The sequence below is a fragment of the Phodopus roborovskii genome, unplaced genomic scaffold, assembly GCF_943737965.1.
Source record: "Phodopus roborovskii unplaced genomic scaffold, PHOROB, whole genome shotgun sequence".
Taxonomy (NCBI): domain Eukaryota; kingdom Metazoa; phylum Chordata; class Mammalia; order Rodentia; family Cricetidae; genus Phodopus; species Phodopus roborovskii.
In genome coordinates this window covers 16,604-33,239 of record NW_026126060.1, presented here as the reverse complement: position 1 = coordinate 33,239, position 16,636 = coordinate 16,604, and the positions used below count along the sequence as shown (strand labels likewise).

General features: G+C 37.2%; 1 protein-coding gene across 1 annotated transcript; it reads left to right on the top strand.

Moving 5' to 3' along the window:
- The first annotated feature begins 781 nt into the window (after window positions 1–781).
- On the top strand, window positions 782–2,266 carry LOC127218355 (cyclin-D-binding Myb-like transcription factor 1). The gene has a single exon (XM_051179374.1). The coding sequence runs from the start codon at window positions 795–797 to the stop codon at window positions 2,250–2,252; it is 1,458 nt and encodes a 485-aa protein (XP_051035331.1). The 5' UTR covers window positions 782–794; the 3' UTR covers window positions 2,253–2,266.
- Window positions 2,267–16,636: the final 14,370 nt, after the last annotated feature.

Sequence of the window (16,636 nt, the reverse complement as noted above, 5' to 3'; positions counted from 1 at the left end):
AAAATGCTATTGTATCCTTTCAAGTTCAAAGGTGTAATGAAATTAAACTTTTGATTATTCTAATGAACATTGTACCAAATGGGCCCTTCATTTACTAACTGCTACCATGAAATTCCTTTAAATGTACATACTAGTTTCTGTGCTATACAATATCATAAAGTTTTATGCTATGAGGATCTTTGGGTTCTGAAAGTCAGACTTACCTTATTTTAGGAGGTTCCTGGTAAGCGGTTTACCTTTTATGGAAGGAGTATTATGTGGAGAAATCTTAATATCTAAATTTGTTCTTTACTGTGAACTTCAGTTGTGAAAGATGTCTTTTTATTTACTTTATAATCCCATGTAAACAGTGACATTCCAATGTCCATTTCAGTTTTTGTATTTGTTTGAGGAGGGAACTGCAATGATAGGATAAAGTCTTTTCTTAAGATGCAACTAATAAAAAATTCTCTTTTATCTTTCAGCATTTTAATACATATTGAGAAATATCAGCAGTTCTCTGAAATTTCCAAGTTGTTTTGATCCTCTTGAAATAGTCCTGTGCTCTCAGATTTAATACCTAACAGACATTTCCAACTAGACCAAGAGAAGAGATATGGTCAAAATATCAAGCACCTTTAAGGGCAGATAATTCCAGTACTTCATTATACTACCTAGCTCTAGCTAAACCTGTGCTTACCAGCATCAGTAAAGTGTTGCAGATAGTATCACTTTTACATTACACAGATTAAAAGAAAGTGACTTGTGTCTATGGGAAATACTATACTTGATCTACCCTGTGAATATATTTGAAGATGAGTACCTTTGAAGAAGCTCCTCAACCAGTAACAGTTGAAATTGTGAGCTCTGTCTTACTTACTGAGGACACAGATGGGAACATCATTCTTTGCCTTCAGAATGAAGCTGATGAAATGGAAAACTCTACTGAACCTCCGAATAAGAGGCCTTGTTTGTCCTCAGAGGGTGAAGAAACGTATTTCATGCCAGCTATTGAATTCCCACTACCAGAAATGGAACAGGGATTTGAGTTGGTCACAACCACAGCCACAGAGGTGGCTGATGAAGAGATTACTGAAGGAACCATGATGCAGTTACATATTTTACAGGATGACAATCCAGAGGAAGGATTTCCCTTGGCTAATAAGGAAGAGTCAATCATTAACAAAGCATGGTTCACAGGTAAAGAAGATAAAGAAAATCTAAGCAAACAAGGACATAAATGGAAGCAGGGGATGTGGTCCAAGGAAGAAACAGATATTTTGATGAGGAACATTGAACGTTATATGCAGGAACATGGAGTAGAAAATGCTGCAGAAATCATTTTTAAGATGTCAAAAGGTAAACGCAAAGATTTCTATAGGTCTATATCATCGGGTCTGAATAGGCCTTTGTTTTCAGTTTATAGAAGAGTGGTCCGAATGTATGATGACAGAAACCATGTGGGAAAATACACACCTGAAGAAATTGAGAAGCTCAAGGAGCTCTGGCAGCAGCATGGCAATGACTGGATAAAAATAGGTGCTGCCATGGGAAGAAGTCCATCTTCTGTTAAAGACCGGTGCCGACTGATGAAAGATCCTTGCAAAACAGGGAAATGGACAGAAGAAGAAGAACAGATTCTTGCAGATGTGGTTCATGAATTGACATGCACGGAGATGGGTGAGAAAGTCACACAGGGTGTGTGTTGGACAGCTGTGGCTCAACGAGTAGGTACTCGCTCAGCAAAACAATGTCGTACTAAGTGGCTCAACTACCTGAACTGGAAACAGACTGGAGGCATTGCATGGACCAGGAAAGATGAAGTCACTCTCATCCACAGATTAGCAGAGCTTGATGTGTCTGATGAAAATGAAATTCACTGGGATGACTTAGCTAAAGGATGGGAAAGTGTTCGTTCACCACAATGGCTGAGAAGTAAATGGTGGACCATCAAAAGGCAAATTACAAACCATAAGGACTTCGCATTCCCAGTTCTAGTACAATGTCTTCAACAAGTGTATGAGAGCCAAAATGCCAGTCTCATGTTTTGGGAGAATAAATCAGAATCTGAAGCATCAGATAGCACCCATGATATTAGTGTTCAACATGTCCCCATCATAGTCACCAGTGAAGAAGATAATAGTACATCCATCTGTGCAGTCCCCGTGACAGGATTGCAAATTACACTCGAGCTCGTTCCTGGCTCCACAACAGATTACCATGCAACTATTGTTAATGCTGAAACAATATCCCTGCCCAGTGAACCACAATAGATATTTGAACTTCTTCCTTCTTTCCCTTTATGTTCCATTCCCTCACCTGGTATCTACTTCCTTCAAGCAAGCTAAACTCAAGACCTTCCCTTAACTCTGACCACAGTAAGCCTGACAGCTCCTGCACCTTCTTACCCTATCCCATTACATTTCATCTTTTATTCCATGAACATCCTTTGAACACTAGCATCAATGTCATATGGAGTGTTATATACCAAGAATCACTAAAGTATTTGAGGAAACTAAAATTGTTCTTTTCACATCCCAAGAGGTATTGGCAGTCAATAATGATGTTTATTGTTCTGATATTCATGGACTTGCAAGTGTATTCAAGCAGACAATTTCCCTGACAGAATTCTTCAACTAACTCTGCAGCTGTCACTTAATGATGTCATTGTTTCTTAATTCAGAGACCTAAACATTAAAGCTAATGAACTGTGCTGTGATTACAGCAGAAGAATTCTGTGTGACCAGCCATAAGAACAAGAAATTTCCTCTGATTTTTCCAGAACTTGAATTACTGAGGATTGAGTCACTAACCATAGTAGAGCAAATGTATTACACAAGTGATGACAAAACCATGTTTTGTGCCCCTTCACTACCTGATGTTATCAAGGCATGGGGTTCTACAAGCACTGAACCTGTCTTGCCTATCACAACATTAATAAATGCCATAATCCAGAAACTGCAAGGATCACATACCAGTGGATCCCCTTTGGGCAACTCTGTTTCTATAGACTTAAATGATACTGGACTTAACTAAAATATTACAGCCTTATCATTAGGTAGAAACAAGCAAAATGCCAAAGAAATGTTACTGTGTCTGAAAAGGGAAATGAACAATTTCCAAGAGATTTTAATTTCTAGTCTCCTAACTCACATAGCTACAGTTGGTTAGCTATAAACATGAAGACTACATTCCTTTTTACTATTTTTAATACACATGAGATCCAGTTTTATGACTGAATGATGAGAAGTTTAGTTGCACATATTCTTGTGTTGAATGTTACCAAGAGGAAATTTTTTTTCACCTCAGTTACTGGAAAGTTTTCAAGTCACCAAAGGGTAACTGCAGTAATATTCATGTCTATAGCTCAAATTTGGTATTATATCAAGCATCCATAACAGTTGATTACTTTTGAAACAAATCCTATTTGTTCAGTGCTTATTGGTTACAAATACGGATGAAACTTGTGACTTGACTTTGTAAGCAGCTAGAGTTGATTTAGTCAGAAAAAAGCTAGAACGCGAGTAAAGAAAATTCATAATGTTTTTTCTTACATGGAGTATGAATTGGTAAACAAACCCACTAGTTGCTTAGTTGCCCTCTCATCTAATACCAAGTATTTTACAATTAACATACTGATGTGAAACTAAATGGGAAAAGACATACATTGTCTTTAACTGATGACCAGGGCCTTTTATTACATGCTGTTCTTCCTATGCCAAATACACAGAAATATAATTGAGGATTTTTTTTATCTTGCCTTAAAGAGAGCTTATACAGTACCATCATCAGGCAATGTGCTTCACGAATGGAAATTTTAAAGACACAATTTCCATCTGTAATAAAATAAACAGACCAATGGTCATTCCGAATAGTTATGCCTAAGCAGACTTTTAGGTTTTTACTGACAAGATTGCTATCAAATCCACTAATAGTATAGTTACATAATTTCATTGTGTTGATATAATTACAAGCATAATTAACTATTTTGCATCAAAAGAACAAAAAACATAAGAATTGTTGGTTTATTAAGGAACTATTTGTGAATGTTCAGGTCAAGAATAATAAAACAATATGCTTTACAATGCAAAAGTTTAAGATACTTTTTTCTGTGTTTACTGAAATTGTTTTTTCTGCATGAAGGTATTTAGAACAATGGTCTGGAATTCTCATAGAATAAGTCAAACATGCTGATCATTCACAAGTCAAACAAACGTCTAAGTCAGCACTGGATTGTCATCGACATAACTATAACTCATTGAGTCAGTATTTGAGGGCGGTGTCTGTAAAGGAAGGTGAAGCAAATTGAGAAGCCTCCTCCCCCATACTCCACAAGCAATGCATTGATGCTGAAACCATTGTTATTAGCATAGAATAATATAGAGTAGGGAATGCCCTGATCTCAACAAATTGTTGTTTTGGAGTACTAAAAATAATAATTTTAGCCTTGTGTGTCCCTGGAACTTTTCTGCTAACTTTGCATCTTCTCTGAAGTAAATGAAAGTTCCTTTATTCCATCCTTACATCTATATCTTTCTGCTTTCTCTCCCTCTCTCTCTCTCTATATATATATATATACATGCATACACACACACACACACACACACACACACACACACACACACATACATTGATGGTATGTGTGTATGTTATGGAATGAATACAGGTTAATGTGGCTGCACCAGAGTTAGAAATGTTTCTAAATTATTCTAAACAATGTCTGTAATGATAGGATATGAACCAGACTAGTGTCAGAAGGAACAGCTGGTAGAAACGTTTTATGGTAGGTTTCAGGGTAATGCAACAAAAATCCAAGAAGATAAGACTGAGCAAGGTCCAGATATGTTAAATCAGCTAGTAGGCCACATTAATACATAGGAACTGATCTGACTGTGGAAATCCCCCATTATTGATTCACACATCAAGTTTCAGATACTAGACTCTAGTAAAGCCATGGCATTTCAGTGTTATATGTCCTTCACTTAATGGGGTCCAGGATTGAGAGTTACACCCTTTTAAAAGTCTGGTATTTCCAATAGTTTCTTGAGACAAGAGTTCTTGATACACTTTCAATATGCCCAAATACTCCCACAGTTCCAAGTCTCCTCAATAGTCTTATAAGGCAGATTTCTTTCTAATCGTATGAATGAGTCATTAATCAGTCTACTGAAAAGGTGAAGCATGAGAGATGTTGTAGTGAGATAGTCCTTCTGTGGCACTGACCACGCCCATTGGGGGTGGAGCCATGGGCGGAAGTGACCTGGGGAAGGAGGTCGGAGAGGGCCGGGAGTAAGAATGAGATAGTATTTTACAGCTTACATTGTTATGTATTCTTATATGTGGTAAGCTATGTAAGATTAAGTTTATATTTTGTTATATTGTGTGAAATCTTTCCACTTACAATATTTTATGCACATTATTTTTACCATATTCTATGTATGTATACTTTTCTTGTATTCAAGACATTTGTATATTGATACAATTTGGGATATTTATCATACTGCCCTTTATAGTTCTACCTCTGGTCTTGACATTTCTACTCTACCTCTATTTTAGGGATTTATATGTATGTATATGTATATAGTTATATTGTTTAAGTATTTGTTCCTGCTTTACTCAAGGAAGTTTTAATCAGTCTTTTAGCTAAGTTCCTGAGTATTACAGATTATCTTCACTCATATTTCCTGTACCTATGAGATTAGTCAGATATAGATGCTTAATCTTCAATCACTTCATAGACATACAGAACATGGCATTTAAATGTCTTAATATTAGTACTCCATTGACATGAGACACTGTTGCTCCTGATAGCACCGTGTACTTTCCCGAAAATATGTTGGACACTGTTGTTGCTCCTGCTGGAGTTCATTCTCGCCTCAGCTAATGGCCTGTTGGGCAAAGAAGTGCCCCCACCTTGACCACTGATTTGGACATGCAGTCCTATGTGCTTGCAGGAGACAAATATAGAAGACTACCTGACATTGCCAAGTCAGGGTAAGACAGCCATTCTACCTCCCTGCTGTTGTTGTGGTCTGTCAAGTTCTCTTGGCCTTACCCAAAACTGGGTATACCAACGTTGCTGTGAGACCTTGGGTGACTGTCCAGGTGGCTTGCTGTTTCTGTCCTTGCTGCACATTTTGGAAGTTGTCCATCCGCATTTCCTGTCTACTCTAGTATTGTTAATTTCCTTCTCAAGTCTTGATGAGGTTGAAGATTAAACTATCACAACTATTATTCTGTCTTCCTTGTTAGATATATTAGGTACTAGACTTACGTTTTCCAGCTTAGGACAACTCTATTGTAAACTCCATTATGCCTTCACCCTAGGACTAGATATGTAGGTCATTTTGTTCTCGATTTTCCTTTTCTTAGAGCACACTTGTTATTCACTGTTTTGTATATAGTTTTGTATTAAGCCTAAATCTTTTCTTTAGACTAAAAGGGGAATTATAGTGAGATAGACCTTCTGTGGCACTGACCACGCCCATTGGGGGGTGGAGCCATGGGCGAAAGTGACCTGTGGAAGGAGAGAGCCGGGAAAAGCTCTCTTGCTGGTGTGACTCGGACAGAAGAGCATCGGGTTGAATTTCCTGGTGTTCATCTGTCTAGGTTGTAAGTTATTTCTCCCTGAATAAACATCTATTCGGCCTATTTGTTTATCCTAATCCTTATTAACCGTGATAAGATGTAGTTTCTGGGATTTAGTCATACTTTCTCCTCAAAATGGAGTCATACCTGTTTGTAAATTAGAGACCTGGAGGGCACTGCCAAGACAGAAAAGATACTACTTTATACAATATGAAGTAACTTAGAGTGCTGAGTTGTATGATCTTAACAACATATACTGTCTACTTCAAGTATTACCCTGTGACCCATTCTGATATCTATAACTAGAAACCTGATGTAAATAAAAACAAAATGTTCTTTTGAAATTGATGTCATCTAGAGGTTCAGGAATAGGAATCATTTCTCTGCTAATTAGATAATTTAAAGGTAGTAAGGAAGTGTTACTGGAAACTATTGGCAGCCTTGGTAGAGACATTGTATTATATTGGAGAAATTCGGGTCACTTCATATTGTTCCTAGTATTACTTAAAAATATATATTGTATAAAGGACTCTCAAGGACAGAGAACAGACTCAAACAGAATTTGACAAAAATTTATTGATGACTTAAACAAATAATTCCAGAGCAGAGAAGCTATAAATCTCACAAATTTAAATTTATAGAGGAGTGAATATGATAAACTGGCATTGAGGTCAGTCACACAGTAGCAGGCATCCAAAGTTGGAAGGGAGGGAAATATTAGAAAAAGAGCACGGATGCTCCGAGTTATGAAGCATAAAGGCATACTTAGGTTTTGTCCAACATCTAAATAAAAAGACAAAGGGGATAAAATAAGTTGATATGATTCTCAGTAATAACTCATAAATGCAGGCAAACCTCGTGGTGTCTCACAAAGACTTCACAGAGGTCCCAGGAAACTAGGGAGGAAAAATATATTTTCTTAAGGTAAACACACCTGCCCAAGAGTGGTCTCCTAGTCTGGCCCAGGACTTTCTGCCTGTAGTAAACCTTAGTGGGGAATACAAGGACATGTTTCTACCTAGAGGTAGATTCCATTCTTTACAAGATTAACAAATGTAGCACTTGTTCAATAATGTGCTATATTTCACAAAATGAACTAAAAAATGAACTAAAATTCCAAGTCTTTTTTTTTCCTTTTTTTTTTTTTTTTTTTTGGTTTTATAGAGACAGGGTTTCTCTGTGTAGCTTTGGAGGCTGTCCTGGAACTTGCTCTGTACACAAGGATGGTGTCAAACTCACAGAGCTCTGCCTGCCTCTGCCTCCTGAGTGCTGGGATTAAAGGTATGTGCCACCAACACCTGGCTAAAATTCCAATTCTTTAAGAGGAAAATAACATAACCTGACACTAACACTGTATGATAGGCTGGTATATTGTGAAATGGTTCTTTTTGCATTAAGAAGATTTACTTCTTCATGTCTGTGCTCAAACCTGGTAAGATTCAGTATACCATCACCCAAGGTTCTACCTGGCTCATGGGATAAAAATAAACAGAGAAATTTCCCTGCTTCTTTGGGAAGCAACATTCATAAGACAAGCATAAAAATGTGTCCTATACCCATATGTGTAATGTTTAGGGCTCCTAAGTGCACAGATAGAGCACAAGGCTCATGTTTTATAAAACAAAAAAAAAACTAACAATAAATAAGGCTTTTTAATGCTGTTATGTTAGTCTGCTTCTTTATATAATTTAAATCAAACTGTAGTTTCCATAAGATTTTAATCTAAAGCTTTTATTACTTACATTCAGTACAATCAGTACAACTGTAGTATCAGAACTTGGTATACAACTATACTGTAAATATCTTTGAAATGTTGGCTAGAAATTTGGGTCAGTGATTGAAACATTGGCTGTTCTTCCAGAAGACACAGGCTCAATTCACAGAAACAAGATGGCTGCTTACAACTGTCTCTAACTCCAGTTACAGGAGATCTGACACCTTCTTCTGATTTCACCAGGCACCCGGTGTACACATGTTGCATAGAGATACATGCAAGCAAATTACTCATGCACATACTTTTTTAAAAGAATGTGTTCATTTTGACTCATTATTTTAGCTGGCATATTTGTTTAATTGTGTTTAAGCTAGGATTCCTTGGACATTAATTCTGTAAATTTTGACTGCATAAATTACACATGTAATGTTTACTAGTTTATGATTCATCATATTTAAATTAACCTTAATAATTTAACAAAATTATCATATATATGTATCCCTCATACTTTAGTGTTGGACTGTCTGTGGTCTATCATAAGGCTTATTTTGCTTTTGTATGAAGAGAGCTTCTCTCTAACCACAAAGATACAGTTCCTTGATTGTAGTGTTAAAATATAGACCAGACTATTCCCCCGGCCACAATAGTGCAGTAACCTTTCCCTCTCATGGACATCCATAGGAACTACACTAAGAACACTGTGCATCTCTTGCAAAGGGGTTTCCCAATATCAGGATTTCTGACAGTTGTCAGGTTTCTCAAATGGTGTATTTGATACTTTTCATTACTGTGATAAACTAGAACACGGCTGATTACAGCTTCACCCACAGCCTTGAAGCTGAGGTTAACTAGAAGTAGAGAGCGTCAACAAATTTTCACAGCCTGCTCCTAGTGAGATACTTTTCTTTAGGAAGTCTGCATCACCATCTCAAATAGTGCTGGTAATGGGAGCAAGTGATCCTGAGGCTATGAGGGACATCACACAAACCACCATACTTAATAGTCAGTTTATTTCACAGGTATGCTAGGGACCAAACAGCCTGCTCATCACCCATTTATCTGCTTTAGGCCAAGGATTCACCTTGTGAACACCTCCTTCCCTAGAGAGTTATAAGAAATAACCCCCACTCTGACACATGGGTCTAATTCTACTGCAGAGCCATCGGCATGTTATTGCTTCTGTCCATGGCAACAATAAATGAATTTTTAAACATTCGTTTTAAAGTTAATGTGTTCCTAAAATACAGTGGGTGGTTTCATTCAGCAATAGCTACCGCTATCCAATGTTTTCCATGAGCTGTCATTTGCTTATCAGCAATCAAAAAATTCCAAAACAACACAATAACATACAGGATTCAGACTCCTTGTCTATTTTTCATCTTTATGTGGTTTATTCTTTTTATATTACTTTTTCCCTTAAAAGACTTTGTTATTTTTAAACTGTGTTTTTCTATGACTATCTATCCCTTTTTTATTTCTTAAACCTGTGCATATTTTAAACAACTATAACCTGTTAAAAGGTATTTATTTATTTATTTATTTATTTATTTTACATCTGAACCTACTTAACCTCATACCTCTAAATGAGCAAAATCCTTTTATTTCTTGGTTTTGGAAACAGGGTTTCTCTGTGTTACACACCTGGCTGTCCTAGAACTTGTTTCATAGACCAGGCTAGCCTCAAACTCACAGAGATTCAGCCACTTTTACTTCCTGAGTACTAGGATTAGCCTGGCATGAGCAAAGTCTTGAAACAGCTAAACTACTGTTGAGCCCTCTGCTGTGGCTTTGGTAGGTGGCTCTGCCCCCTCCTAAGGCCTGTGAGAACCAAGCCTAATTCAGCATTCCTGGTCCAGAGGTTTGCTGGGAACTCATTAAGTCATTGAGTGCCCTGAGCTGTGTCAGACATTTTTATTTAGTTTTCTGTTTCTATTTAGTGAGAAAAGTCTATACCAGTGCTCTACTGTATGGCAGAACTTTTTAAAGAAGTCAGATCCATTTTTTTTTTCCTTTTGTAAAGTTTTTTCAGGCCCAAGCTTTTTTTTGGGGGGCCCACCAACGGGCTCACAAATCATGACACAGAGGCTTATTAACTGAATGCTTATCCTAGTTTAGGCATGTTTTTGGCTAACTCTTTAACTTAAATTAACCTGTTTCTCTTTATCCTCCTTTTGCCTCAAGGCTTATCTATGCCTGCCTGGCTAGCATCTTCCTGGCTTCTTGTCCCAGGAATGTTCTTCCTTCTCTCCTCGTTCTCTCCAGCCAAGATATCTCCTCCTATTTAATATGTCTGCCCACCAGCCACACCTGTCCATTCTCTGCCCAGCTATTGGCCATTCAGTTTTTTTTATTAGTCTAATCAGTTGCGTTAGGCGGGCAAGGGAAAACAGCTTATCATAATTAAACAAATGCAACATAAATAAAAGTAACACATGTTTACACAGTTAAAGTAATATTCTGAAGCAAAAACAAATGTAACATATCTTTTTCTCATTAAAATAATATTCATTAACACTCCTTGCCCCCAGCAATGTATCCTAATGTACTTTTTGGACCTGCATTCCAAGACCTTTCATAATGGCAACATGGTATGGATAAGGTACAACAGAAACAGATTACAATTTATAAATTTTGCCTCTTTCTTTTGCTGCTGTTTCTCTGACAAGACTGTGAAGTCTAGTGGCATTTGTCACCTTTATACCAGGTAAAACTTAATGTGGAGTCAGGTGCAGTCTCCTCTAGACTGGCTTAGAACCAGCTGATGTTTTAGAGACATTCGCTATCATCTTGAATATCTGCTGTTGTTTCCTACTCTACTTTCATGGCCTAGAACTAATAAACATTTGTAGACTGTAGAGTCATTCCATACGACTGCCATAGCTAGGTTTATATTTTGTGTACCTCCGCCTCTTCAAACATGATTTTAGCACCATTATGTTCTGTCTAAATATAGTAGCTTTCAGTCAGATAACATACAGATTCATAGAACTTCAAACAAAGGAATGGAAACAATTATATGTTACTACTTGTAAGTACATAAATCATTTGTCTTTTGTAAGTTTTCTACCCTTTGCTGCCCAGCTATGTATATGTGCCTCTGGTATATAAATATATTTCTCTTTACTGTTATTTCAAGACTGATAGTTTCTCTTAGGAACAAACATATTTTAAGCTTAACTTATATATGACTTTTATATTTCTGACATGACTTACTAAGCTATCCTTTTTTTTGCCTGATTTTTCAGGATCCTGAATTTTGAGTTTCTGTGTTTTAGATATGATCTGAGTTTACTTTATGGTTGTAGTCACAAAAGTTGTTTTCCATTTTAAAAATGAATCCACAGATTTAGGGCTACAATGCAATGCTTGTCTCCTGTTCCTGGTAAGAAGGTAGCATAAAACCTAAAATTATTTACTATAGCTCATAAATTTTCTGTTGAAAAGGCAATATGTATAGTACAGCATTCTTTAATTGGTTGATAAATTCACTTGCATGATAGAGATGAAAGTAAAAGATTAATGGTTTAGTGATTAGAAGGGCCCTACTCATAGGCAATGAACTATAAGCGATTAAGGAATACTGACAATTTTCCACAAAATGAGCATCCTAATTGTTTATCTAATACCAAGTGGTTAGCTTTGATATCATTTTCATTCAAACAACACTAAACAGACTACATTTATTAATATTATCATTATCATTTTTTGCTTCTAATTCTTATTATTATTTTGTCTAAAACCTGACAATACTATGCCACTGACTGAGTGGTGTGTATCTCAAAAGTTTCAGTACCAAATAAACTAGCCTGCCAATATCTAGGCTCTACCTCCGCAGAAGTTTCAGAGCCTTGACAGGGTTCATCCACATGTTTGTTTCAATGGTGAAACCTGAGTGATCATTGACCTAATTTCTATCAGAATCTTCATTTCCATCTGGGATTCCATCAGACTCATGATGAATGAATATATTCATATCAGTGATCTGGGATTCTAAGCTCCTACCATAGTTTCATTTCGAGGCCTGATTTCATTATTATAGGTGTTCTATAGCAAATTCTGCCAAACTTTGACAAAGTGATCCTCCAATATAGTTCTTAATACTCTTCCACATCTTCTCAGGAATAGAAGCCACAAGACCCCAATTATTGACAGCATTTTTGTTAGCATTTTCATACTGTCAAAAGTAATTTCAAATGAAAAAGACTTCTTTTTGGCTCATAGTTTTTGAGTTCTTAATTGATGGCGAAGCAGATCCATCTATTTATCTTGGTCCAGGATTGATATGTAACACATTACAGCTATGTCACATTATAAAGCCTTTATTCACCTTATAAATAGGATGAGAAAGAGAGAACTGAAGTTCCATTCTTTTACATAAAAGAACCACCTCCCCAAAAAATAAGATATTTTGCACTAAGCTTCTTTTATGTATTTTAATACCTCCCACTGATGCCATTTGGGAGACTCAACTTGTAATAGATGGCTTTTGAGGAATATTCCAAATCCAGACTACAGCATCAACTTCTAAGAGAAAAGTTTTGTTTGGCCACAACATTAGGGATTTAATTCCATTACATAAGAGTTGACTCCAATAATTTGATCCAGTGGTGGAACACCATCACAGGAACATAGTGTTGACCAAAGATTCTCCCTGATAGCCAAGAAAGGGCAACTAGGAGAAGTCATTAATAGCTGGGAACCCTAAAGTCACCTTAAAAGGCACATTCCCATTGACCCAAAGAATTTTAACTAATCTCTCCCTCCAAAAGATGCTAGCACATCACTAATGGCTAAGGTCCAACCCTATAAATGTGGGCCTTTGGAAGGATATTTTCATATGTAAACTATAACAGAATCCTTACTCATTTCACTTTCTTTTCTAAATACCAATTTTGCCTTTCTATTTTCACTTTTACAGTCACTATTATCATTGAAATGAATAATACGAATTTTCATGATGATCACAATTGAACACAAAATATTCCTGTATGATCAAACTGTTGCTACAGATGATGCATGTTCTAAAAATATGGTTGATAACACTCTCCAGTTGCCTCTCTTCATATGCAGGGCTATAGAGGGTGAGAATAATGCATACAAGCTGCATTGTGAAACTATAGCAATTGAAGACAACTATTTTAGAAGAATAAATGTTCCTTATGGAATGTCTAGTAGCATCTTAGTATTCATTTGAAAGTTGAATATACAGCATTGCTTCACTTGTGACCTCAATTTTGATTGGCAAGTGAGGGGGGAGCACCTGGGTGCTTACCATCAGAAGAGTCAGAATCATGAGAATAAAACAGTACTTCTAAGAACAGGTACGTTGCTAGTCATTACAAGTCATTTGACGTTTGTATCTACCTAGTTGGTCTTCAATGAGGCAATGATTAAATATTTTGATGTAAGTTTGAGAATATCATTTATAAATGATAATATCAAGATAATCTTTAAATAACTTAAAATCAATGGAATAAAATAGGCACTCTGTGATGGTTTGAATAAAAAGGCCCTCAGAGGCTCATATATATGAATGCTTGGTCCCCAGTTGTAAAGAATGTTTGGGAAGGATTGGGAGATGTTGCCCTATTAAAGGGTTAGGTGAAGAGGTTTCAAAAGTCTATGTCATTCCTCGTTAGCTCTCCCTGGTGATTGTGTCTCAAGATGCAAACTCCAATGGAACTCTGTATAGTGATAATTTAATATGGTTTATTTCATTTTTCCTTCTTTATACTGCTATTATTCTAAGAATATTGATTAACTATTTTTTCTATATGGACAAAGCAATATAAAGAAGAAAGTATTTGGGGCTATCATAAAAGAGTATTATAGTCCACGATAGAAGAGTATAGGTAGCAGGTGGCTAAAATGACATCTGAGAGCTTACGTCTTGAGCCGAAAAACAAGAGTCAGAGAAAGAGAGAGCTAATTCAAAATGCCACGAGTCTTTTAAAGCCTCAAAGCATATACCAGTTGGAATACTTCATCCAGCAAGGCCACATCTCTTCATCTTCCCCCAAACAGCCACATTCTATTGAAATAAGTAGTAAAAAGCCAGAGAGACTTAGGTGATTATCTCATCGAATCTGTCACATTATACTCTATAAGTCTCATAGTCTTATACCCATATCATAATGCAAAATGCATTTAGTTGAACTTCAGTTGTCCCCATAGTCTTTCACAAGTCTCAACAATATTTTAAAGTTCATAGTCTAAGTCTTTTCTGCAACTCAAGGTAATTATTTAACTGTAGTCCATCCCCTAGAAAATAAAGCAAATAACACACTTCCAAAATATAATAACAGAATGCACATTTCCATTTCAAAGGAATAGAAGACTAGTGAGAAAGTACTGGATCAAAACAGGACTGAAACATCAAAGAGAAAACCCCAAAGTCTGTGGCTACATGTCCAATATCAAAGGGTTGAGATGGTTTCACACTTCCAGCTTTACTGCTTGCAACATACTTCTCTCTCTTGGGCTGTTTCCATTTCCTTTTATTAAATGCAGCATTCTTTGGCAAATGGCTCTGTCATCTCTGATATCATGGGATCTCCATATTCACAACCTCTTGCCCTTTCATGGCCTTCATTCTCAGACTATGCTGCCAACACACGTTATGTCAACCTATCTCTTAAAATATGAAGGGAAATTGTATGACCCCTGTATTTATGTATCTTTAACGACTCTAATGAACAACACTGCTGAATCTAGCTACCAACTGGGGATGAAGACTTTCCTTCTTGATGAAGCTTTTGTGCATTGTTCCTTTCTAGACGCATTAAATTCCTTAGGCTTTACTGTTTCCCAAACTAGAAGCTGAGCTGGATAAGGTCTTGTCTTGTGGCTATTCTCTATTCTAATGCAGATTTGGTGCCTCCTTAATAGTACCATTTTGTGCACCAGGGATACATCCTGGCTCCACTGTCTGAGGTCCTTTAGAATGCTCAATCCTTCTGGCTGAGACGCATATTCAGGAGTCAGTCCCATGCTGGCTTCCCAGCTATCAGTCTAGTGGCCTTTAGCTCCTCCTTGTTCAGGTAAGCTGTCTCTATGTGTTTCTGCCACATGGTCTTATCCTCTCCATCTGCATCTGAGTTCTAGTTTGACTCAGTGTTTATGTATGGGTGTTTGATCCTGTTTCCAACAGGTATTAGTTGAGGACTCCATGGATAAGTTAGTTGTTGATCTCATTCTCTGGGAAGGGCATGTATGATAACCTTTCCATGGAAGCACAAATTGTTAGTTGGGAGCAGTCTTGTAGTACTCTAGAACTTTCTTTGTGTTCAATTTTATCTTCAAACCAATATTGGCTCGCTCTTTTATGTTCTCTCTCTTTGTCACTGTCTCTGTCTCTCTCTTTCCTGTCTTCTATTCCTAACCAGGCTCAATCTTCCTGGTCGCACATGTTTTCCTTTCCTCCCCCTCATTTCCTCCTACTTCTCTCTCCATTCGCTGCCCCCCCCCCCTTCCCCTGAGCTCTGGGGGACTTGTCCCTTCCCAGGTCTGTGAGGGACTTTATATGACTCTCTTAGAATACACCTTGTATCCTAGTTCCTCTGGTGATGTGAATTATAGGCTGGTGATCATTTGATCTAGATCTAAAATCCATATATGAGAGAGTACATACTGTGTTCCTCTTTTTGTGACTGGGTTACCTCATTCAGGATGGTTTCTTCAAGTGCCATCCACTTGCCTGCAAATTTCAAGATACCATCATTTTTTTTTTCTGCAGAGTAGTATTCAATTGTGTAGATGTGCCACATCTTCATTAACCATTCTTCAATTGAGGGGCAACTAGGTTGCTTCCAGGTTCTTGCTATTACAAATAGTGCTGCTATGAACATAGTTGAACAGATGTCTTTGTTGCATGGATGTGAATCCTTTGGGTATATGCCTAAGAGGGGGATTGACAGGTCCTGTGGTAAACTAATTCCCATTTTCCTGATGAACCTCCATACTGATCTCCAAAATGGCTGTATGAGTTTGCACTCCTACCAGCAGTGGAGGAGTGATCCACTTTCTCCACATACTCTCCAACAGAAGTCATCATTGGCGTTTCTAATTTTAGCCATTCTGGCAGGGGTAAGATGGTATCTCAAAGTTGTTTTGATTTGCATTTCCCTGATAGATAAGGATGTGGAGCATTTTCTTAAGTGTCTTTCAGCCTTTTTGATTTCCTCTATTGAGAATTCTTTCTTCAGTTCTATACCCCATTTTTTAATAGAGTTATTTGGTGTTTTGTTAGGACTTTGCGAACACATCCCCCATGGAGGGATAACTGCCTTAATCTAGAGACAGGAGAGAAGCCCTAGTCCCTACTTCACATGACCTGTCAGATCTACATGGCCCCAA